The sequence below is a fragment of the Hordeum vulgare genome, chromosome 4H (genome assembly GCF_904849725.1).
Source record: "Hordeum vulgare subsp. vulgare chromosome 4H, MorexV3_pseudomolecules_assembly, whole genome shotgun sequence".
Taxonomy (NCBI): Eukaryota; Viridiplantae; Streptophyta; class Magnoliopsida; order Poales; family Poaceae; genus Hordeum; species Hordeum vulgare.
This window is the reverse complement of record NC_058521.1, coordinates 70464469-70488261: the sequence shown is the minus strand read 5'-3', so window position 1 is coordinate 70488261 and position 23793 is coordinate 70464469. Positions and strand designations below refer to the sequence as shown.

The 23793-nt window shown below is 45.0% G+C and overlaps 2 protein-coding genes across 3 annotated transcripts; one reads left to right on the top strand and one right to left on the bottom strand.

Moving 5' to 3' along the window:
• The first annotated feature begins 14410 nt into the window (after positions 1-14410).
• Positions 14411-15275, top strand: LOC123451218. The gene has a single exon (XM_045128228.1). It carries the CDS (start codon positions 14626-14628, stop codon positions 15061-15063), a length of 438 nt encoding a protein of 145 aa, XP_044984163.1. The 5' UTR covers positions 14411-14625; the 3' UTR covers positions 15064-15275.
• A 1887-nt stretch (positions 15276-17162) lies between these two features.
• Positions 17163-23523, bottom strand: LOC123447915 (B3 domain-containing protein Os11g0197600-like). Of its 2 annotated transcripts, XM_045124637.1 has the most exons (6): positions 23034-23517; positions 20351-20651; positions 19343-19948; positions 18760-18870; positions 18472-18635; positions 17163-17730 (listed from the first exon to the last, which is right to left on the bottom strand). In XM_045124637.1, exons 1-6 carry the CDS (start codon positions 23271-23273, stop codon positions 17449-17451), a joined length of 1704 nt encoding a protein of 567 aa, XP_044980572.1. In that variant the 5' UTR covers positions 23274-23517; the 3' UTR covers positions 17163-17448. The 2 variants fall into 2 exon arrangements, with proteins under 2 accessions (XP_044980572.1, XP_044980571.1); XM_045124636.1 differs by having other exon boundaries at positions 19343-20651; positions 23034-23523.
• Between the last annotated feature and the right edge of the window lie 270 nt (positions 23524-23793).

Here is a 23793-nt window from a genome sequence, read left to right as displayed (position 1 = left end):
CGTCTTCATAGGTTACCCAAAAGAGACAGTTGGGTACACCTTCTATCTCAAATCCGAGGGCAAAGTGTTTGTTGCTAAAAACGGAGCTTTTCTCGAGAAGGAGTTTCTCTCGAGAGAATTGAGTGGGAGGAAGATAGAACTTGACGAGGTTGTCGAACCTCTCATCCCTCTGGATGGTGGCGCAGGGCAAGGGGAAACCTCTGTCGCTGCAACGCCGGTTGAGGAGGAAGTTAATGATGATGATCATGAAACTCCAGTTCAAGTTTCTGTTAAACCACGCAGGTCGACGAGATCACGCGCTGCTCCAGAGTGGTACGGTAATCCCGTCTTATCAATCATGTTGTTGGACAACAATGAACCTGCAAATTATGAAGAAGCAATGGTGGGCCCAGATTCCAACAAATGGCTAGAAGCCATGAAATCCGAGATAGGATCCATGTATGAGAACAAAGTGTGGACTTTGGAGATACTACCTGAGGGCCGCAAGGCTATTCAGAACAAATGGATCTTTAAGAAGAAGACGGACGCTGACGGTAATGTGACCGTTTATAAAGCTCGACTTGTGGCAAAGGGTTTTTCACAAGTTCCAGGAGTTGACTACGAGGAGACTTTCTCACCCGTAGCGATGCTTAAATCCGTCAGAATCATGTTAGCAATAGCTGCATTTTTCGATTATGAAATCTGGCAGATGGATGTCAAAACGGCGTTCCTTAACGGTTTCCTTAAGGAAGAGTTGTATATGATGCAACCCAAAGGTTTTCTCGATCCTAAGAGTGCTGACAAGGTGTGCAAGCTCCAGCGATCCATTTATGGACTGATGCAAGCATCTCGGAGTTGGAACAAACGCTTTGATGAGGTGATCAAAGCATTTGGGTTTATACAAGTGGTTGGAGAATCTTGTATTTAAAAGAAAGTGAGTGGGAGCTCTGTGGCCTTTCTAATATTATATGTGGATGACATATTACTGATTGGAAACAACGTAGAGCTTTTGGAGAGCATAAAAGGTTACTTGAATAAAAGTTTCTCTATGAAGGACCTAGGAGAAGCAGCTTTCATTCTAGGCATTAAGATCTATAGGGATAGATCAAAACGCCTGATAGGACTTTCACAAAGCACATACCTTGATAAAGTTTTGAAGAGGTTCAAAATGGAACAGTCCAAGAAAGGGTTCTTGCCAATTTTACAAGGTACGAGATTGAGTAAGACTCAGTGCCTAGCAACTGATGAAGATAGAGAGCATATGCGCCCCGTCCCCTATGCTTCAGCCATAGGTTCTATCATGTATGCGATGCTGTGCACTAGATCGGACGTTAGCCTGGCCATAAGTATGGCAGGTAGGTTCCAGAGTAATCCAGAAGTGGATCACTGGACAGCGGTCAAGAATATCCTGAAGTACCTGAAAAGGACTAAGGAGATGTTTCTCGTGTATGGAGGTGACGAAGAGCTCGCCGTAAAAGGTTATGTCGATGCAAGCTTTGACACAGATCCGGACGACTCTAAGTCGCAAACCGGATACGTATTTATTCTTAATGGGGGTGCAGTAAGCTGGTGCAGTTCCAAGCAAAGCGTCGTAGCAGATTCTACATGTGAAGCGGAGTACATGGCTGCCTCGGAGGCGGCTAAGGAGGGTGTCTGGATGAAGCAGTTCATGACGGATCTTGGAGTGGTGCCAAGTGCACTGGATCCAATAACCTTGTTCTGTGACAACACGGGTGCCATTGCCTTAGCAAAGGAACCACGGTTTCACAAGAAGACCAGACACATCAAACGACGCTTCAACCTCATCCGCGACTACGTCAAGGAGGAGGACGTAAATATATGCAAAGTGCACACGAATCTGAATGTAGCAGACCCGCTGACTAAACCTCTTCCACGGCCAAAACATGATCGACACCAGAACTGTATGGGTGTTAGATTTATTACAATGTAATTCACATGGTGATGTGAGGGCTAGATTATTGACTCTAGTGCAAGTGGGAGACTGTTGGAATTATGCCCTAGAGGCAATAATAAATGTATAGTTATTATTATAATTCCTGTATTAAGATAATACTTTATTATCCATGCTATAATTGTATTGAATGAAGACTCATTTACATGTGTGGATACATAGACAAAACACCGTCCCTAGCATGCCTCTAGTTGGCTAGCCAGTTGATCAATGATAGTCAGTGTCTTCTGATTATGAACAAGGTGTTGTTGCTTGATAACTGGATCACGTCATTGGGAGAATCACGTGATGGACTAGACCCAAACTAATAGATGTAGCATGTTGATCGTGTCATTTTGTTGCTACTGTTTTCTGCGTGTCAAGTATTTATTCCTATGACCATGAGATCATATAACTCACTGACACCGGAGGAATGCTTTGTGTGTATCAAACGTCGCAACGTAACTAGGTGACTATAAAGATGCTCTACAGGTATCTCCGAAGGTGTTAGTTGAGTTAGTATGGATCAAGACTGGGATTTGTCACTCCGTATGACGGAGAGGTATCTCGGGGCCCACTCGGTAATGCAACATCACACACAAGCCTTGCAAGCAATGTAACTTAGTGTAAGTTGCGGGATCTTGTATTACGGAACGAGTAAAGAGACTTGCCGGTAAACGAGATTGAAATAGGTATGCGGATACTAACGATCGAATCTCGGGCAAGTAACATACCGAAGGACAAAGGGAATGACATACGGGATTATACGAATCCTTGGCACTGAGGTTCAAACGATAAGATCTTCGTAGGATATGTAGGATCCAATATGGGCATCCAGGTCCCGCTATTGGATATTGACCGAGGAGTCTCTCGGGTCATGTCTACCTAGTTCTCGAACCCGCAGGGTCTGCACACTTAAGGTTCGACGTTGTTTTATGTGTATTTGAGTTATATGGTTGGTTACCGAATGTTGTTCGGAGTCCCGGATGAGATCACGGACGTCACGAGGGTTTCCGGAATGGTCCGGAAACGAAGATTGATATATAGGATGACCTCATTTGATTACCGGAAGGTTTTCGGAGTTACCGGGAATGTACCGGGAATGACGAATGGGTTCCGGGAGTTCATCGGGGGGGCAACCCACCCCGGGGAAGCCCATAGGCTATGAGGGTGGCGCACCAGCCCTTAGTGGGCTGGTGGGACAGCCCAAGAAGGGCCTATGCGCCAAGGATAAGAAATCAAAGGAAAAGAAAAAAAAAGGGGGGGAAGTGGGAAGGGAGGGGGACTCCCTCCCACCAAACCTAGTCCAACTCGGTTTGGGGGGGGAGAGTCCTCCCCCTTGGCTCGGCCGACTCCTTGAGGGTCCTTGGACCCCAAGGAAAGGCCCCCCTCCCTCCCACCTATATATACGGAGGTTTTAGGGCAGATTTGAGACGACTTTCTCACGGCTGCCCGACCACATACCTCCACGGTTTTTCCTCTAGATCACGTTTCTGCGGAGCTCGGGCGGAGCCCTGCTGAGACAAGGTCATCACCAACCTCCGGAGCGCCGTCACGCTGCCGGAGAACTCTTCTACCTCTCCGTCTCTCTTGCTGGATCAAGAAGGCCGAGATCATCGTCGAGCTGTGCGTGTGCTGAACGCGGAGGTACCGTCCGTTCGGTACTTGATCGTGGGACTGATCGCGGGATTGTTCGCGGGGCGGATCGAGGGACATGAGGACGTTCCACTACATCAACCGCGTTCTCTAACGATTCTGCTGTACGGTCTACAAGGGTATGTAGATCACTCATCCCCTCTCGTAGATGGACATCACCATGATAGGTCTTCGTGCGCGTAGGAAAATTTTTGTTTCCCATGCGACGTTCCCCAACAAGAACGCCAGCACCGCCCGCCTATCAAGACAAAATGAGTTTTCACCCGGTCAACACTCTTCGTCTTCGGGTTGGGTTACGGACAATCGCAATGCCGCCATTGAACGACACACCCCGGTCAACATGCTGTCCACATGGCCATGGTGATCGGACAACGCCTGAGCCGTGTGCTCCGCCCGTGAGCACCCCGGCTTCCACCAACCGGGTCGTCGCCATGGCATTTGAGCCCCACCCTCATCCATGGGTACACCAAACTGACGCAGCCGACCGAAATGGAGCAGAAGACCCTTCCACCCCAAAGTCGACACCTTGGCAGGGTTGATGACCTCGGCGGCCACATCTGGGCCAGGGGAACTCTGGCAGCCACCCGAAGCAGCTGCCAGATGCCACGGAAGGGCACCCTGCCACCTTCCGAGCATCCCTGCCACCTCCGACAGGCCTCGCGCACACCCACACTGCACCATGGAGCCACCCCAGCCGGACGAGTTTGTAGCTGAAACCGTAGAATATGAAGGAACTCACCCAAGTCCATCAAAGATGAGCCGTGACCGGAGTATGTCCCGCCGTCCTTGTGGGAAGACCAGGCTGACCACGAGGTTGCAGCCACGCTGCCGCAAGCCCCCACCATACCGAGCCCCGGATGGGCCTCCGCCGCCACCCCGCGACGCCCGCCGCCACCAGAGACCAGATATGGGAGGATCTGACCGGAGGCGTGTCAGCCCGCCTTCACCAGATATGGTCTTGCCGCGGTCGCCGCGCCGCAGACACCAACCCCGCTGTTGTCGCGACGCCATCACGTGTCCTCGCCGCCACCCTTGAGCTGCCATGCCGCGCCATTGGCCCCGCCGTAGGCCAGTGCCCCCAGACGAGCGGCCGCCCCCGCGTCGGTCGTGAATCCCATGTGAAGGGGGGGAAGAAGGCACTGTTGCCGCCCTTGCTGGCCGGGCTTTGCTCGGTGGCACTGCTAGGCGGCGGCGAGGGAGGGGGCGCGCGAGGAGGAGAGAAGAGGTGGGAGGCTAGGGTTCCCCGTGCGCTTGCGAGAGTACCACGGGAGGGCGAGGGGAGTTGGTTCAGCCGCCTTTGCAGCTCTGACACCATGCTTACTCACGAACAACATGCCTTTAAATGGAATTTACATACATCTGGTATGTTTTGGTGCAATCTAGGTAGACTGGTTACAATCTAGAAGTGTGACTAATTCAGCGATGTTGACAAGGCGACACAAACTGTACCTTTTGTTATGTGCAAGGGAGTGTCCAACTTTACTTTTCGGTTGCAAGTATTTTGTGGTAGGCTGTTCATTTTCTTTTAATATTACATTTCATTGTAGCATGTTACATATTTTAGATTGGTCAATTTGGTTTCGTAAAAATCATCTTTATTGGAAAAAAAAAGTAACTCATCAATCATTTGGTTGCGACAGTATGCTTTACTACATCGTAATGCTTTACTACATCGTACGTATCACAAGCAACATAGTATGGATGATGGAGCCAAGAAATTGGAGCGGCTCACACGAAAGTTTATGCCTTGGTTTGGATGTCGAGGTGTAATAGGTTATTTACAATTGAGTCTTGATGTAATGTAAGCTGTCACAGTCTGTTTCTTGTTATCCATTAAAAATAATGGTCCATATGTGGGGCTTCCCTTTTCTTGCTTGATAATGAAGTCTTTGTTCATTGAGACTTAGCAATTTCCAGTGCTCAACGAAACAAAAAACCTCCAATTATTGGATCCACCCTGCCCTTTATACATAGTGATATTAAGATACATCCAAGGAGAATGGCGTTTTGGAGGCCGAGCTTCATGGAGGCCTTTATTTTTGAAAATTTCAAATTCAAATTTTTATAGTTTAAAAAATTCTGAAAAAAAATATGCATGTATGTAAGGATGTAATCGACATGTGTGTAAAATTTCAGGTCAAAATACTTTAAAACATGATCTGTACAAAAAAGGCAAATTCATGGTCTGAAATGATGAACAGTAACATGTGTTAAACAGACTCAGATTTGTCTTTTTTGCACAGCTCTCATTTCAACGTATTTTGTTCTGAAAATTTACACACTTGTGTATTATACCTTCATCTATCTATGTATTTTTCAGAATTTTTTGAAACATTAAAATACAAATTTTCACTGAATTTGAAGTTTGAATTTAAAGGACTCCAGTGAGCTCGGGAGCCAAAAGCAATATTCGACATCCAAGCCTTCATTAACTTATACATACTAGTTGATGAGTGCATTTCTCTACTTTTGTTGGTGGTACAGTGGAGAATATTAAACATGGTTATCCATGGCATGTGCCAACTGCTAATACAGCTACAACAACAATAAAAGTCTTACATAATTTGAACAGAGGGCTGCACTGGTCCTGCAATGCATGAGTAGGACGCTCTTTCTTGCTTGAAAGTGAAGTTTTTTCTTTTTTGTTCACAGAGACTTGAGACTTTGAAGTGCCAAAAAAAAAAAATCACCAATTAGTGATTGGATCCATCCCACTACTCCGCCCTCTATAAAGAATCGCCTAGCTTGTTTTAGCCAGCCGACCTGTGAACGATCAGATTAGCTTGCTCCCACTGAGTTGCCAAGACTATTTTGTTGGAGATGATAAACTTGAAAAACGACGGTCATTCAGATGAGGCGTCCACGTGATAAATATCCCGTCCTAGCACCTACCATCTTCCAAATCGTCAAAAGACAGTTTAACCAGCTAAGAAAACATCATAAAAAAATAAGTCTTCCAGCAAAAGTGGACTGAAGAACACAACAACTATTTTTTGTTGTGATTTTTGTGTCTGAATATATAGCAGCTTTATTTACTTTGTATCTTATATGTCCAATTTATTACCAGCTGGGAGTGTATATATTTCGTGAGTAAGTCAAACTTACATTTATATTTTATGACACGGCAGCCAGGTATTTTACTGGTACTGTCATGTTAGTTTCATAATATTTGAACCATTTGAATTATAGTATGTAAAATCTGTGAACGCGATGACACAAAATAATATACATGTCACTGGATATATTCTCATCCATACATGCTCGAAATTTTTCATTTCCACTTACATCCTTTCTACTGTTATTGAAGTAAACACATTTTATGTTTTTCAGTTTCCACGTTGCTACAGCTAACAGTAAGAGCAACTCTAGCAGACCCCGTATATTGGATTTACAGTTCACGAAAATCGTTTTTTACGGGCTGGCGAGGGCCACGATAGAGCATAACCTGCACCGCGCAACTGTAAAACAGAATATTCGCAGACTATTCTGTTTAACAGTTCCGCAGTTCGGGTCTTGTTCTATCGCGGCCCTCGCCAGCCCACAAACTGAAAAAGTTCAAACTTTCAATTTGACATCAATTCCTCTTATTTGCATAAAATTTGAACAATCAAACACAATTTACACATAAATTAAATCATAGTTTTTTATCAAGACGCTAAGAACATCATGCAAAAGCAACCATCATCTTCACCACTCTCTTGGTCTTCATTTTTGCTTTCCACAAACTTACAAAACCTCACACAAAAGTCATCATCATCTCAGTGACCATCATCCACAACATCATCGCTCTCCACCATCGCCACCCATTCCACCACCGCCACCCATTCCACCACCGGTACCGAAGCCATCACACCTTGCGGCCATCATCCTGCTCTTCAAGATTTCTCTCCTTGCCATATCATGACATTCTTTGGTGATGCCGTCCATTTCATTGCGGTTCATTGTCATGATCTTGTTATCCTCCGCAAGAATCTTGGTCAAAGCCTTGTTATCCTCGGAAAGAGCTTTCCTCTCCTCAACGACGGCCTTGCGCAACCCCTCCTCCTTGAGTAAGAGCCACTTTTCTTGCTTCTCTTGCGATTTCTTCTTGGTCAACTCCTTCTTTGTCTCCAATTCTTGATCACCAACACCTCATTTGATTGCCGGTCGACGCATCAAGATACACCAATTCCCATGCCTTGATCAAGATTTGATCTTCCAATGGCATGTAGTTCTTGGATCTTGCACCTTTTTTATTTGCTCTTGGTCGAACGCCACCTTGTCAACCTCCACTACCCCATCTTCTTCCTCATCGTGATCGTGCACGCCACCATCCAACTCATTGTAACCATAATAACCGACCAGTGCTTGCTCAATGTCGACGGTGTTGTCGTCCAACAAGTGCACGAAATCGGCAGTCCCACCATGCAAACCATCCCTACATTTATGATCAATAATTCACGAACAAACGTAAATGGCGAACGAAGAAAAAAGTTTCATACCTTACGCCCATTTCGTCGAACACGTTGGCCGTGGCAGTAGCATTGCCATCCACGGGCATCCTCGGGGTTGCTCTCGCCGGTGCAACAGGAGGAGGCATTGGTGGGGTTGCTCTTGGAGCCGCCATCTTGCGCTTCACACTCGAGACCTTGCCTTTTCAGGCCGGCGCAAGCCTCCCATGAATAGCAGCGCCGCCGCCGGCTGGGGGCGCGTGTGCCTGACCAGCGGGGGCTGCGGATAAGCCGCCCAGGACGACTACGCTGCCCTTCCGCTTACGGGGTGGCGCGGACGGGGGTTGAACGGCCACGGGTGCGACATGGACAGCGACGAGATCTGGCGGAGGGTTTGGCGTGTGGCTGACCTCGACAATGAAGGACGAAGGCTCGAATGCTTCCATGGTGGCGACGGGCAGACGCGGATGGTGGTCCGGAGCGGACGGAGAAGATCAACGGAGACAGACCGAAGTGGAAGCGGGAACTGCCGCATAGAAAAGTCCCTCCCCCCCCCCAAAAAAAAATCTCTGTCGATACGGGTCGAGCTCGGGTCGCACTCCCAGCCCGTGAATCTAGAGGTTGAGGGCAAATTTTTACCGCGCCCTACAAATTTTTTACCAGTTTCGCGCCCGATACCGGGTCTGTTAGAGCAACTCTAGCAGACCCTGCATCCCGCCTCGGCCCGCAAAATAACTGCCAAATTGCGGGTCGGGGCCGGAAAATCCGCACGATCAGACCTCGCATCCCGCGTCGACACGCATTATTTTTTGCGGGGCACGGCAAATCTTCTACCCCAACCTCCATCTTCACGGGCTGGGAGGCCGACCCGAGCTGAACCCCTATCCAGCGCGAGATTTGGCGGGAGGGACATTTCCGCGCGCCCTTTCCCCGCTCCCCGCACCCTACGCCACCATTGCCCCCCTCCGCAAGCTCTGGTTCCTCCTCCCCGGTCGTTCCTCGCCGCCATGGAGGAGCCCATGTTGTCCCCCGTCACCGTCGAGGTCGCGCATGCCCCTTCCCCTCGGGCGGATCTCGTCGCTGGCCATGTTGCCCCCGCCGCCGTCGCCCAAGCACACGCCGCGCCTTCCCGAAAGAGGTAGGGCACCATGGTCGTGCACGGCGGGAATCCGTCTACCCCCGCCGTGACGGCCCGCGCTCCGGGCACCAACGCCGCAGTGCGATCCCGGCCGGCGGCGCAGAAGGCCGGCAAGGCTGCGGCCGTAAAGCGGAGGAAGGTTCCGGCTTTAAGGAAGCCACCTTATTCAACCTCTGACTTCACCCCCCCCCCCTGTAAGGAGCTGCTCCGGCGATGCTGTTGAACGATTCCACTCCCCCCGCGGCCGAGGTGTTCGACGAAATGGCCGGAAGGTATGCCTCTTCGGTCTTGGCGATTCCTTTTCATTTTTTGCCATTAGTCTTGATAGCTCATGACTTGTTATCGTTCTCTATAGCGGTGGTTCGAACAATGCAACAACCAAGTTCATGAACATGTTGGACACGAACGCGGTTTACATTGATCAAGCGTCTTTCGAACCATTCAACTACAATGAAATGGATGGTGGCGTGGATGATCATGGTGCTGCGGACGAATTGGAGGAGATCGAAGCGGAAGCGTTTGAGCAATCGCAAGCAAAGGGTGGGAAAAGCCAAAGATCGAAGAACTACACGATCTTGGAAGATCAAGCTTTGATCCAAGCATGGAGTGCGGTGTCTCTTGATGCATGCACGGGTGTTTCTCAAACCGCCAAGAGATATTGGCAAAGGATCGAAGATCAATACTTCCGCATTATGAAAAAGTATCCTAATAGGACTGCACACATATTTCGGTCACTTGAAGGGCGTTGGGAGAATATCAAACCTATGTGTAGCCGTTGGGCAGCTTGCTTGGAGCAAGTACGCAATGCATCTCCAAGTGGCACCGTGGAGTCCGACTATGTGAGTTTGTTTTTCCTTTGTTCAAGTTGTGTATCATCATAATGTATCATGGGAAATGATTGCATCACTTTGTTCACATTTTGTAGGACAAGATTGCTCAACATAGATACAAGGACATGGAAGCTTCGGAAGGCAAATTCTTCAAATTAGAGCATTGTTGGGAGTTGCTCCAAAAGTGCGGCAAGTGGAAGTTGATCGACAGAGAATCCCCACCAAAGAGAGGCTCACTTATAAAATGGATGAATATGAGGATGATGATGGCCCAAGAAATTTGCACAAGCCCGATGGCGACAAGAAGACTAAAGAGAAGATGAAGAGAGAGCAAGAAGCAACGAGCTTGAGGGAGAAGATTGATGCCATGGTGCAATCAAATGAATTGATGTTGTTGAAGTCGTTGGAGATCTAGAAAGAGTTGGCCGAGAAGAAGGCAAAAGAGAAGTAAGAAAAATGGCAAATGCTCAAGGAAGAGGGGCTCCGCAAAGCTGCCATTGAGGAGAGAAAATCACGCGCCTTTGAAACCAAATCGATGTCATTGTTGCTCACTGAGGAGAACAAGATCATGTCAATGAACCGCAATGACATGGAGGACCTCACCAAAACATGGCATGATATGACAAGGAGAGAGATCTTGAAGAGGAGAATGGTCGCCTCGACCGATCCGTGTTCCAGTTCCGGTGATGTTTTCTCTGCTCCATATGGTGCCAATGTGGATGATTTCGGTGCGGGAGTTGGAACAAGCGACGAATGTGGATTCGGTGGCGCTGATGAACATCAATATGGACTCCATGGCGCGGAGTGAAGATCGACCCCCAAGATGATGCCGGACATAGGCGCAAACCTTTGCATGCCCTCTTTTGCGTAATGAACTTCGCTTTTATTTGCGCGCAAACTGTTTATTTCGTTTGAATTTGAACTTGTTTGCCAAACCCTATATCAAATGCGAGATTTGCAGTTTTTTGTTTGCGGGTCGTCGCGGTGGAGCCCGAGCAGAACCAGCAGAAGCCGATCCATAAAAAAGCATATTCCGCAAATATATTTTTTTACGGATCCGTTTGGGGGGTCTGCATCTGTGCCAGCCCGCGCCGGCCCGCAAAAGTGGTTTTGCACGAACTGCAAACGCGTTTTACGGGCCGGCGGGATGCGGGGTGTGCTAGAGTTGCTCTTAGAGACACTTTTTCAACGCGAAACTGTAAAATAATGGTTATTTTACGAATTCGCGAGTTATACCGGGTCTGCAAGAGTTGCTCTAAGACTTTAACCAGACACATACAGATCTAGACACCCAAAACCTAAAATCTCCTGTATAGAACAGACACTAGGATGTTCCTTTGTTGAAATGCAGCAGACTAGCATGTCTTCCCTTCCCATCATGGCATCTTTTCACAAACCAGAATCTTCAAGAAATACAATACAGAGCCATCCAAAACAAACTGTTGCATCATGCACCACAAGACATTTTCACTCGTTCATCCATTGAGTCACCTTTTTATCCCTCTTGTCAGTGAGACAGTGACAACCAAAGACACCCCATTCAGTCATCTTTACTCTTTTGCCAGAAAAGACACCACTTTCCAAGCAACCCTCACATCTTTGGCAAGAAGCCATCAGAAGAGAGCACGTACTGCACCATCCATGCCCGCTCCCCCCATTCAAAACCATTGTGACACTATTCATGCGTATGGAGGAGTGTGTGTCTTCAGCTTCCCTTTGCTTTTCAGTCACCCTAGCCATCCAACACCAATCATCTGTGCTTTTTTTCACCTCAGCATGCATGTGATTGGTTGGTCCAGCATCCAGCATCTTGCAGCTTCTGTTAGGAAGGTCAGAGTCAGGCCCATGGCCATTCTAACTCTACCTGCAGGCTGCAGCCTACTCATCCCTTGCTCATCAACTTAATTTGTGTTTAGGTATTAACCATCTATTGATTTTCCACATCATTGCCATATCCCACAGATACTAGTCCTTCTAGTTCTGATGGGCAAAATAAAGACTACATGGAAGAAACATTAAGAAATCGGTCCTTTTAGCCCATGTGTGTGTGCAAGACCCGTTCTCAAAATTTCATATTGCTAAGTCAAGGAGGCAAAAGAAAAACCAATTTAAATGGAGCATCTCTTGACATTGAATAAACTTTTTTGAGGGATTGAATAAAACCATGAGAAACATGGTAAGAGAAACTAGGTCTAGATCCACACGTATGTATCGTGTGAAGATCCGTCTGGTAACTGTTATCAAATAAAATCTACTTTTATAATTTTTCTGTAATAATTCCATTTGAATGGGTTCAAATGCTTGAATGTTTCTTAATTTGGGTTTAACTTAAGCAATTACTAGGGTAATATTAAGCTAGTGGATTAAGAGTTGTGTACAAATGATGTTACTATTCGGTGATCTATGGTGAGAAGCCGCCTCAAGAGTCTGTTGGTGCCTTTTGACCTCGTGCAGAGTAAACCTGTTCATGAACAACCCAACCCGAAAGCCTGACATCTGGGCTAGGCCTGGGCTCGACTTCTCCGTCTGAAACCCGGCCCAAAAACATGGAATAACATGAATACATGTTTTATTTGTAAATATAGGAATAGTATACTATTATTATACCTCAAAAATAATTATTTTAATGAAAAATGCTATTGTTCATGTGTTTCGGGCTGGGCTAGGCCGAGCTTGGGAATTTTGTTTCAGGCTTTGCCAAGCCCGGTGCGGAACCCGTCCTAACCTGGGGTATGATTAGGTCTAACGCAAAGTACTGGCATATGAGACTATATGAGACTATCGATCAATCTATGACATTTATTGATGGGGCTCAACCACGATGAATTTGCATTATTACCTTGTTGAAGGCGTTGTCTTCTTGTTATGGTGCCAGTCTTCATTGGCTGGAGTCCGCAACAGATGAAAATCCTTGTCGAGGCCATCTTCAGCCAGATGAGATGATGATGGCGGGAGGATGTTCATTTTTTTAGAAGTGTTGCTGCGGAAGAACTCAACTTAATCGTAGGTGTTTTTTCTTTCAGATCTTGCAAAGTTTCGGACATGGTTAGCTTTGTTATGTACTCTGCTTAATAAATAATAAAATGGTTTGTGTACCAAGACCGAGGGTTTCAACCTCATTTTTCAAAAAGGGAAAAGGGTGACGTCCGAGTTTCGTGCATGAATTTTTGCCGACCATCTTTTTAGTATGCTGAACTGCCTTTTTTGCATCTCTATTAGTATTTTATAAAAATCAAGATGTTATCTATTATTTTCAATATAAACTAAATTTATTTTATGAACCCAAATTTTAACTCTATGATAACCTGAACAACTTGGATGTTTGCTTCAACCCTTTGACCGGCGCTTCCCACCTGCAATAACTTATTGTAAAGGTAGCATTTGGGAGTAAATTCGGGCATGGGTGTCCCGGCTCGGACTGAAGCCCGACATCAGGGTCGGGCCGGGCTCGGGCCTCACTTTTCAGCCCGAAGCCAAGCAAATGCACGGCAAAACAAGATTTTTCCTTCTTTATATAAATAAAATATAAGCATAGTATTATAGTATTAATCCCTAAAAATAATTATCTTATTATTTATAGTACGAAAAACAGTCATTTTGTCGGGCTTGGGATTTTGGGTTGGGCTTTTTGAAACCCGGCCCGGCACGGAAAAGCCTAGGTCTATTTGGAAGAAAGTAAAAAACATAGGAATTTTGGAGGATGTGACTACTATAGGAAAAAAGAAAAATCTTTGGTGATATGTTTAGAACAAAGGAATTGCTACCCGACCTTTTTTTTTTTTTGCGGATGAAAATTTGTATTACTCAAACAACCAAGGAGTTACAATCAGCGGTAGCTAGCTCAACCGCAACAGAGAGCTAACCTTATTTTGATCACGACTAGTATGAGTAATACAATTTTCACGGAAAGATAAGAGATACCCGACCTTTGGTTGTACTTATTGTTGGAAACTTAATAAAAAAATACATATCCGAGTCATGTTGTTTCCCCTAAAAAGAAATATACCACATACTCCTTTGAAATTCTTATGAAATGAGCTATTACATAGGTTGTTTGGAGAAAACCAAAGGCCCTACCAAATGTTTTTCCTTTTCACTTTGTGTCCTTTGCTTTTCCTGCGTGAAATTCAAATGACGATTCGAAAGTTTTCCCATGGTTTTGGTTCCCATAGAAATCTTGAATACATGACATCTCAAAAACTGTATTTTCCCCATTCTAAATTTCGAGTCCTTTTGTTAGAAAAGGAGCCTGAAACCCATCTGGCAATTTTCGTCAGGGGAAGCAGCTCGATCCCCTGGAACGGAACCAAGTTACCCGTACCCGGGACATCATCACCGCATCATCACTTGCTTAGCCATCCATCTCTTGAAGCTTAGTTATGGCCAACCACAGCACCCATGCACCATGCCTTTTCCCGGCACAGTTCAGTTTAGTACTAGAAAGATGAGGATGTTCCACCGTCCATGAAAGTGAAATTGATGAAACCTCCATTACCACCACTGCTCGTACACGTACCTCATAGTACCAGACTACCACCTCCATATATATATATATATATATATAGGAATCGAGTGGTCGACAAATACATACTACACACTACACCATAGGGATTTGCAACTTTGCAAGCAAGGTAGGCCACCATGGATGAGTTCACTTTCCCCACTGTCCCAGACGGGCAGTGCAAGCTCGCGCCGTTCCCTCCGCCGTGGTTCGTCGTCGCGGAGGAGGAGGACGATGGCGGCAGCAGCGGCGGTGGCGGCGTGCCGTGGGGCCGTGACGAGAAGATGGATATGCTGTGGGAGGACTTCAACGAAGAACTCGCGCGCGCGCCGCCGGTGTGCCCTCTCAGCCCTCTGAGCAAGGGAGGTGGGCTGATGACGATGGCGATGATGAAGGAGGCCGAGTGGTTCTACAGCGACGGCGACGGCGATGAGGGTGGTGTCATCGAGACGAGGAAGCGTTCTGGCAGGCACATGGTGGTCCGGCGTCGGAGATGGAGCCTGCTGCTGATGCTCAGGCTGCTCAAGAAGCTCTTCCTGGTCAAGAAATCCAGGAACGGGAGAACCGCGCCAATCTGATCAGATCAGACGAGCTCCAAAAGTTAATGCAGAAACCATCGGTGCATCAGTCAGTATTCAGTACTCAGTAGTGTGTGCATAGTTGATACGTATCTCATATACACGTGTGATTTTGCTTTTTCTCACAAGACTTTTTTGTTTTGGGGCTGAAGAGTTGTACTTCTTCTTGGCATCAGTTATTCCCAACTACAAACAATTGTTTTCCCTCTGAATCGTCTAATTTTTGGTTTTGTATATCGAGTGCATGACATGTTTATCAACAACACTAGGATGACCGAGATCACAATCCCGTATGGACATTGCTCTTCCATTATCTAATCTTTCGTTCTGACTGGAGCCGTTGGCAATTGTGTTGTTAGCATTGGGATTCGATGAGCATGGCAAAGGTTGTCTGCCTGCCACCAACCTCGTAGATGCAGATGCATCGCCATCACGAACCCACCTAAATCAAGGGGCCATTCAATTGAGGAACCGTCACCAACATCTCCAAGCAGCACGTGAAGCAGAAAACCAGAAGCCTCCCAAAGTCTCCGGCTTCATAAATGTTGCACTTAACAACACACTGCAACAGCACCCCCTCTCACATCACATCAGGGTCACCATTCTGGCAATTAGGGATCTTAACACCGCCTGCCTGATGGTGCCCGGGAGAGGCCTAATGATGATCTTACTAACCCAATCACCATAACCCCACCTAACATGTTCAGATGCTACTATACCTGTTGTCCTGATCAATTAACCTGCTGGTGTTACTTCACTGATACTAGCACAGTGCTGCAAAGAAGTCAATCATAGTACAGAACTCCCTGAAGAAAGCCTCTTGAAGCCTTGATCAAGACCTTAGAAGTGAGAGACTTTTCTGGACCACGTGCTGTGCCGACACATGTTCGGTCACGATCTGACGTACGTACGCAGTGTTGGTTGCCGCAGACCGGTGCGTCCATCTGTAACCGACCAAGTGAAGCAAGCAACCAGCCGGTTGGTTCCCAGCAACATGGATAGGTTGTGAACTGTATATACTGTCAGGGTTTTTTTGAGCAATACGCTGTCAGGTTTGGTGCCACGCCAACATGCAACTGTTCGTTGGCTATCCTTCACACATAGAGATAAACCTTGAGAGGGGCGTTTTTGCTTCCGGCCTCATCTGCATCCCCGCTCACCAAAAAAAAAATCAAAAGAAATACTATAAAATTTTAAAAAATTCTAATTTTTTTTGGATGGTAGATAATGGGATGCGTGAGGTCCGCTCTAAATTTCATCTTATTTAGATATTTGAGCAGCTCTCAGCAAAAAAGATAAATCTGGATCTGAAAAAGGTTGACTGTTCACAAATTTTTCTGACTCGATTTGTCTTTTTTGCTAAGTGCTGCTCAGATGTCCAAATAAGATGAAATTTGAAAGGGAGCTCACGCATCAAATTATCTAACACAAAAAAAAATGAATTTTCTTGAATTTTTCTAGTATTTTTTTTTATTTTTTTCGTGAACGGGAGCAGCTGAGCCCGGGCTCAAAAGAGGATTTTCGCATGAGAGTTCTCTTTTTGTTCAACTCACACCACCACATCCACATGCACACACAAGTGTGCAACTGAATGCAAGCTCTGAAACTGATGACTCTGTGTTCTAGACACTAGAATGGCATGCATTCTGTAATCAGCCTCACAGGTCGCAGCTAGAAAAGTAACAGTGGTTGAGCTAGCATGATCACAAGAAAGTCAATCTGGCAACAGTTTTCCCGGAACAGGCGAAGGTGATAACCAGAACATTTCACAGTTAGCAACCGATTTTCTCCTTTCATTACTCAAGCCTTCAGTTGCACACTAGAGCCACGTGTTCGCAACCACCAGGCAGGCAAAGCTGGCCAGAGATGCACAAGCAGTCAAGCACATATTATTATCAGCCCATGTGGGTTATCTGACGAGGCAGATATTATTCGACGATAAGCCACCCAAAAATGCAGCAATGTATATCACCAACTTTCCATCTAAAATTATACTCCTTCCGTTCCAGCATATAAGAGCGTTTCTGACACTACACTAGTGTCAAAAACGATCTTATATTATGGGACGGAGGGAGTAACTGCAAACTAAAGGGCATCAATTCAACCTAGTAGAAATAACAGTCTGTTCAAATAATGCAGAATTACAAATGGCACGATTATTCTCAAACAGACACAACTGGGGCTAGCCGATTTACTCAACAATCCAATAAGAACATAGCTACATTTATCAGAGGGTCAATTATTTTGTTTTAAATGTCACCAATAATTGAATATTGTGTTCTTATTGCCTTCTAGAGCCCATGGATCGGTGGAATTGCAGACAGACCCCCGACAATTTTTTCAGATAATGGAAGAGGACACTGCCTCGACATGTGCACATGACTGTTATTTCTTGCCAGGGCCAGGGAGGAATGGGGTTATTTCTGGGACGACTCTGTAGATGTATACTTTTATGTTGTCCTTCGAAAAGAGCTCGAAGACGCACACATCGAACTTCTCCAGATTATTGTCTAGAGAAAACTTGCCCCAGCCACCACTCAAAGCGCCAACAGAGCGTTTGCTGTTGAAGACATAGTTAACATCCCAAAACTTTCCTTGCGGATTCCAGAGCTTTAACTTCCTGTTGGCACGGGGAAGACACTCCCTTACAAATTCACAGGGTAGATTCTGCAGTACAAGGAAGTGATTCAGGAAAGGACTAACAACACAAATAAGGCAAGGATCAAATACACAGGTATACGACACTACTACTGTCTAGATCTGAAATATAATTGCGAACCAGTCCACTCAGGTTCAACTCCTAGACTAGGCACCTGTGCTCGCATATTTCGTGGATTTACCCTGTAATATAACCGTTCCCCTACTGTGACCTAAACTAGGTCAGCCCAAATTTCGGGTTATTACTTTGGCGAGAATTTTTATTTCAAGTTATATATTTGTCAAAGTTCTGCAACAATATGTTTTTCTAGTCTCTTCACATGTATAATTTGGATTGACAACCACATACTCCATCACTCGAGTTATCACGTCATTCACACAACTTGACAATTTTATCGACAAAGATCAGCAGAAATTTATCTCATAAGTACCGCTGCAGAGCCAGATGTTGAAAACTTGAAACCAATGAATTCACTGAGCAAAGTCATCAAGAAAATTATCTAACTGAGATAAAATAAATTGAAAAACTAAACGAGTTGTAATTCAAAATATGCACTAAAGAATCCAGTTCATGCCCAAATGAATGAGACCAGCCAGGAATAACTCTTGGTAGTTTCACACAGTTAGCCAACCAAACGACACTCAGTGCTCTTCGTCCCCATACAAAAAAAAAATGGTTATAGAAACCTAACAAAGAAGAGATAGTCTGTAACTCAATAGAAGTAGTAAGATATGTGGAAAAGGTATTACCAAGAAAAACCCAACATATACATAAGACTCCTTCATTATCTGAAGACCGAAAGGATTCTTGGATTTAAATTGCTTTGCCCTCAGCAGAGTATTGTCCTTCTGTATTTCAGTTATCCGTGGCCTTTGTGATATTACTTTTAGTTGTCTCTTACCCGTCGCGCTATCTGACAAGTCCAATATCATCAAATTATTTATAGAAATCACACACTTATAGTAACTGTATTTCTTACTAATCACACATTGTACATGCTTAATGATATCAGAAGAGTTTTTGGATGGACTACTTACTGTTACCCCGTCTAGCAGCATCCTTGCTCACTCCGAGCCGAATGGGTGATGTCAATTCAGACTTGATGCAAGAGATACTTTGTTCTAACATGCTGCTTGAGGAATCAGAATCTGTGATATGGAGAGCATGTTTGTAAGTGAAATATAAGTATCCTTACCACTTTCAAATAGCCAACGCATTAATTTTTCACACATAATGTTAATAAAAATGATATTAGCCATCTCTAACCTAGAGCTCAGAGATGGTCTCTTCTAGCAAATACATGCATGTATTGACACACCAGATGACCTTCTGAGTTATGACGATGAATGACAACCAATAATAGTGTAAGCTGTAGTGTCCTAGTTTAGACATGGTATGAATGGCGCAAGTCCTTTATGCAATTATTGTGCAAATATGCACACTGCACATTGTTGGCTTGTCAACCCAAAAGTTCAAATAATTGGACTGTCAATTGCTACTAGCTATTTTTGTTAGATAACAGACGATAGATCCTCGCCGGCCTACGCATCAAGAGATGTTACTACTCTGACTATGTCAATATGAATCATACACCATTTTCAAAATTGAAGACAGGTTTACCTTCAGTACTGTCAAGACTTGTTGAAGCTGACTTGTAAGTACCGACTGAAGCTGCAGGACACCTTTTCTTATCCTTGTCTAAGGCAATAGAGGACTTTTGCAATACAGAGCCATTTGCATCGATATCTCTAACCCACAAGGACTTCTGCAATGCAGAGTCATTTGCATCGATTTCTCTAACCCTCAAGGACTTCTGCAATGCAGAGTCATTTGCATCAATTTCTCTAACCCTCGAGGACTTATGCAATGCAGAGTCATTTGCATCGGTTTCTCTAACCCTCAAGGACTTCCGCAATGCAGAGTCATTTGCATCGGTTTCTCTAACCCTCTCCCTAGTGGTTCGATTGCCCTCTTCTAAGGGAACAACCACTGCCTCTGGTGGGTCCGCTGCATTCAGGTCCATTTTAAGGCTCGTTGGTGCCACCTTACATGTAACAGCCGAAGCTTCAGACATACCATTTTCCAAGATACTAGAGCGCTTCTTCGATGTAGAGCCATTTGCATCCATTTCTGTAACCCTCTTCACTGTGGCTTCATTACTCTCCTCCAAGGGCGCAGCCGATACTTGTGATGGATCAGCTGCATTGATGTCCATGTCCCCTTTACCACTTTCTAATTTAATTTCTCTAACCCTCGAGGACTTTTGCAATGCAGAGTCATTTGCATGGGTTTCTCTAACCCTCAAGAACTTCCGCAATGCAGAGTCATTTGCATCGGTTTCTCTAACCCTCTTCCTAGTGGTTCGATTGCCCTCTTCTAAGGGAACAACCACTGCCTCTGGTGGGTCAGCTGCATTTATGTCCATGTTAAGGCTCGTTGGTGCCACATTACATGCAACAGCCGAAGCTTCAGGCATACCATTTTCCAAGATACTAGAGCGCTTCTTCGATGTAGAGCCATCTGCATCCATTTCTGTAACCCTCTTCATTGTGGCTTCATTACTCTCCCCCAAGGGCGCAGCCGATACTTGTGATGGATCAGCTGCATTGATGTCCATGTCCCCTTTACCACTTTCTAGTTTAACAACCAGATTCTTGCAAGGCTTAGCATGAAAAGCTGAAGGCTTCTCAATGCACATTCCATCAAAGATAACCACTGAGAATTGTGAGCGTCCATCATAACGGAACGTTAAGAAGTGACCCGTCTCAATTGAATGGTCTCTAACAAATTCCTTCCATCCCTTCACAAAGAAGAATCCTTCATTGTCTGAAGCCAGCTCTGCACGCCATGTGTTGCCACTTTGACCTTTTAGGGAAACCAGTCCAGTAGGCTGATTCTGAAGGTACTGGTTGAATGATGGTGGAATTTTCTACATAGTATCATTAAATAAGGGCTTATTATTTTTTCTATACAACACATAAGTACTCCCTCCGTAAAGAAATATAAGAGTGTTTAGATCACTAAAGTAGTGATCTAAACGCTCTTATATCTCCTTACAGAGGGAGTACTTGTTAACAATGTGAACAAAATGTGTAATATGATCACAGCTCGAAGACAAAGCTATAAAAAAATACTACATGATGTATCATGTGACAGACTAGATGCCACCCAATGATACTACGCCATTAAAACAAGCCTGGAATAACAGCCGAAAATATGAAAAATATTCACAACACGTTGCCACGACATCTGAATAGTACTTGTTCCATGCACCAGACGAAAAATTAATGCATAATGCATCTTACACATGGTGAATTAATACAAGACGCTGGCTACCGTTAAACCAAGCAATGATTTACACAAACAGTATAATAAATATAAAAACTTTCTATTTTAAGTATCATATCTATCATGCTGGGGAAATGATTTCAGATATCAGTTTTGTCAATAAAGAACATATTATTACTAGTGTACTTAACACTAAGTTCAAATGAGTTCAGAAAAGAGTATGCTCAATTTGTCCCTCTATCTCGGATTTGTTTTCCATAGGGTGATGCGATGAGAACATCACCATTTCACCACTACCTAACGCCAGCACAAAAATTCTATTCCTAGTGAATAAACAATTAGAAGTTACTCCTCGTTAAGGGATTAAAGAGGCAATGAGAAGAAACCAAGCTTTTCTTAATTATATGCACTCCAACACATCCGATTTGTACTTATGACTTCGGGCATTCTTGAAAAGAAGTACTCCCTCTGTTGACAGATATAAGATGTTTTAACTTTTTTTCTTAATCAGATGTATATAGATACATTTTAGTGTGTTTGTTCACTCATTTCAGTCCGCATGTAGTCCATAATGAAATATCCAGAACATCTAATATTTGTGAACCAAGGGACTATGAGTTAATCTAAAAACTAGTTGTCTCTTTGTTTCTATTTTACTTCCTCTCTTACAAATAAACCTGAGAATGCTTATTAAAAAACCGGGCGTAACGGTTCGGTTCTTACTTTGGGTTTGATTGGTTCAGGTTTTATTGGGCTGAGCTTTTTTTAGTTTGGTTTTGGTTTGGGTATGTGGAGAAACCAGTTTGGGTATAGTTGGTTATGGGTTTAAACAGTTTGGTTATTAGCGGTTATAAACTATGGATCCAAACAGGTTTCTAGGCATTGGTTATGTGCAATAACCAACGACGACCGAGAACGTGTATCTTTGATACGCGTGCATGATGTAATGCAGTATGTAATTATGTATCATGGGGAAACACCACATGAAAATCGGAAGTATTTGCTTGTGCTTTGGCTAAGCAATTTGGTTTTAATACACTTGTGAGTGAGCTTTTCAGCCGTGGCCATTTTCTTTTTGCCTCTTGCTATATGCTAACTGTATCTCAAGGATAACTTTGTTCCCAAACTGTCGTAGATGCACTTATGCCTTTTCTATCTCATTTGCTTCTTAACATGTCAATTTGTGCAATCATATGTACATTGAAGCAAAGCCATAGTTATGTACTGGGTTTAAACCCACGGTTATGTATTGGGTTTAAATTGGTTTGGGTGGAAAAAATAGTGGGTTCAGTTTTGGTTGGGCTGAAAATGACATTAAATGGGTATGGCTCAAGTATGGTTTTAAGAGATAAATGTACGGTTATGGTTCAAGTATAAAACCATTCTCAGGTTTACTTACAAATGTGTGGAATCACATATATGTTGATGCTGTAAACGCATGAAGGCAGCAATTATATCAATAGCCAAAATACCACTTATTCACACAAAATGTCAACTATGCATTATCTGTAGAAGCATGGCAAAGCAGAGCAATAACTCTAACCAGCTAAATGAAACACAGAGTAAACTGTTCCATTCTCATCAAGGACAACTGAACTAAGAAAGATTGACAAAAAAAGATACTCCTAATGCTGGAAGCCGAATGGCATCCGTGCTCAAGAATGTACATCCACCGAGGAAATTCCCCTGACACCAGACAGAGTGGATCAATCCAAGGGAACACTTCATCTATTCCCACATCCAAAAGCAGAACCAGCTTGGAATCTTCCAAACAACATTGCACAAGACAAGATTCACAAAACACGATAGGTAAACATCCAGTCCACCTTTAGCATCAGATGCACAATAAAACTATAAAAAGAAAAACCTAGGTCAGATACAACTCTATGTATTTTCTCTTTCTGGAATTTAACCAAATGGGCTCGCTAACAACATCCGACGGATAGCCGATTCCGGTCGATCGAAGAATCAAGCAGTACTACGCCGAGCACTGAATTAATCAAGGATTTCAAGAAGCGCTCACCAATCTATCCCCGTACAGCTGCGGCAGGAACACCCTGGCGAATTGCTGACCGAACTTGCCGCCTTCTCCGCCATTCTCCCCCTCCCTCTCCTTCCCCTTCCCCTTCTCCTTCTCCGCCGCCGCCTCCCTTCTCTCCCGCTCCCGCTCCTCCCGCCACGCGCTCTCCTCCTCCTCCCGCCGCCTCCGGTCCCTCTCCTGCAGCTCCCGACGCCTGCTCCCCACCATGCCCGACAAAAGCATCTGCTTCTCTCACCCAACCCCTCTACTCTCCGCAGAGATGTCGGCGAGCCCGAGGTTTATAAGCTTCAGTTACCAGTGGAGCGCGGAGCGAGCGAGGCTGCCCCGTTCAACCCCGGAATCAGCACTCACTCACGGCGACGGTGGGTCTCACCGCCCCTGATTCTCAGCGTGGGTTTTAGCGACAGATCCCCGACCCCGATTGGTCAAAAGTCATTTCACGGAAAGGGAGCATGCCTCAAGCTAGGGGTGAAAGGGCCGGACCTGATGGGTGATGGCCCTCTTTGGGCAGTGTGCGGCAGAGCGGATGCGTTCGTGCGTCCATGTGCATGAGTGCATAGATGGATTCTTTTTTTTTTCAACTTTTTTTTCTTCCGTGCCTTATTTATGCTGTTGAGGAAGAAATATTCCTCTGTTGACCCCCTCTAATTCGTGCATTCACGCTCCTTTTATTTTGGATTTGGGAGCATTCATGTTCCTTTGTCACCCGAGATCGTGACATTCTCGTTGACCCCCTCTAATG

Excerpts from the sequence above, each read along its gene's own strand:
- LOC123451218 (XM_045128228.1), top strand. The coding sequence starts at position 14,626 with ATGGATGAGTTCACTTTCCCCACTGTCCCAGACGGGCAGTGCAAGCTC.
- LOC123447915 (XM_045124636.1), bottom strand. The coding sequence starts at position 23,273 with ATGCTTTTGTCGGGCATGGTGGGGAGCAGGCGTCGGGAGCTGCAGGAG. Across the intron at positions 20,652-23,033 it reads AGCTGTACGGGGATAGATTG|AAAATTCCACCATCATTCAA; the intron begins GTGAGCGCTTCT and ends GATACTATGTAG. Across the intron at positions 18,636-18,759 it reads TGCTGCTAGACGGGGTAACA|ATAGCGCGACGGGTAAGAGA; the intron begins GTAAGTAGTCCA and ends TGGACTTGTCAG.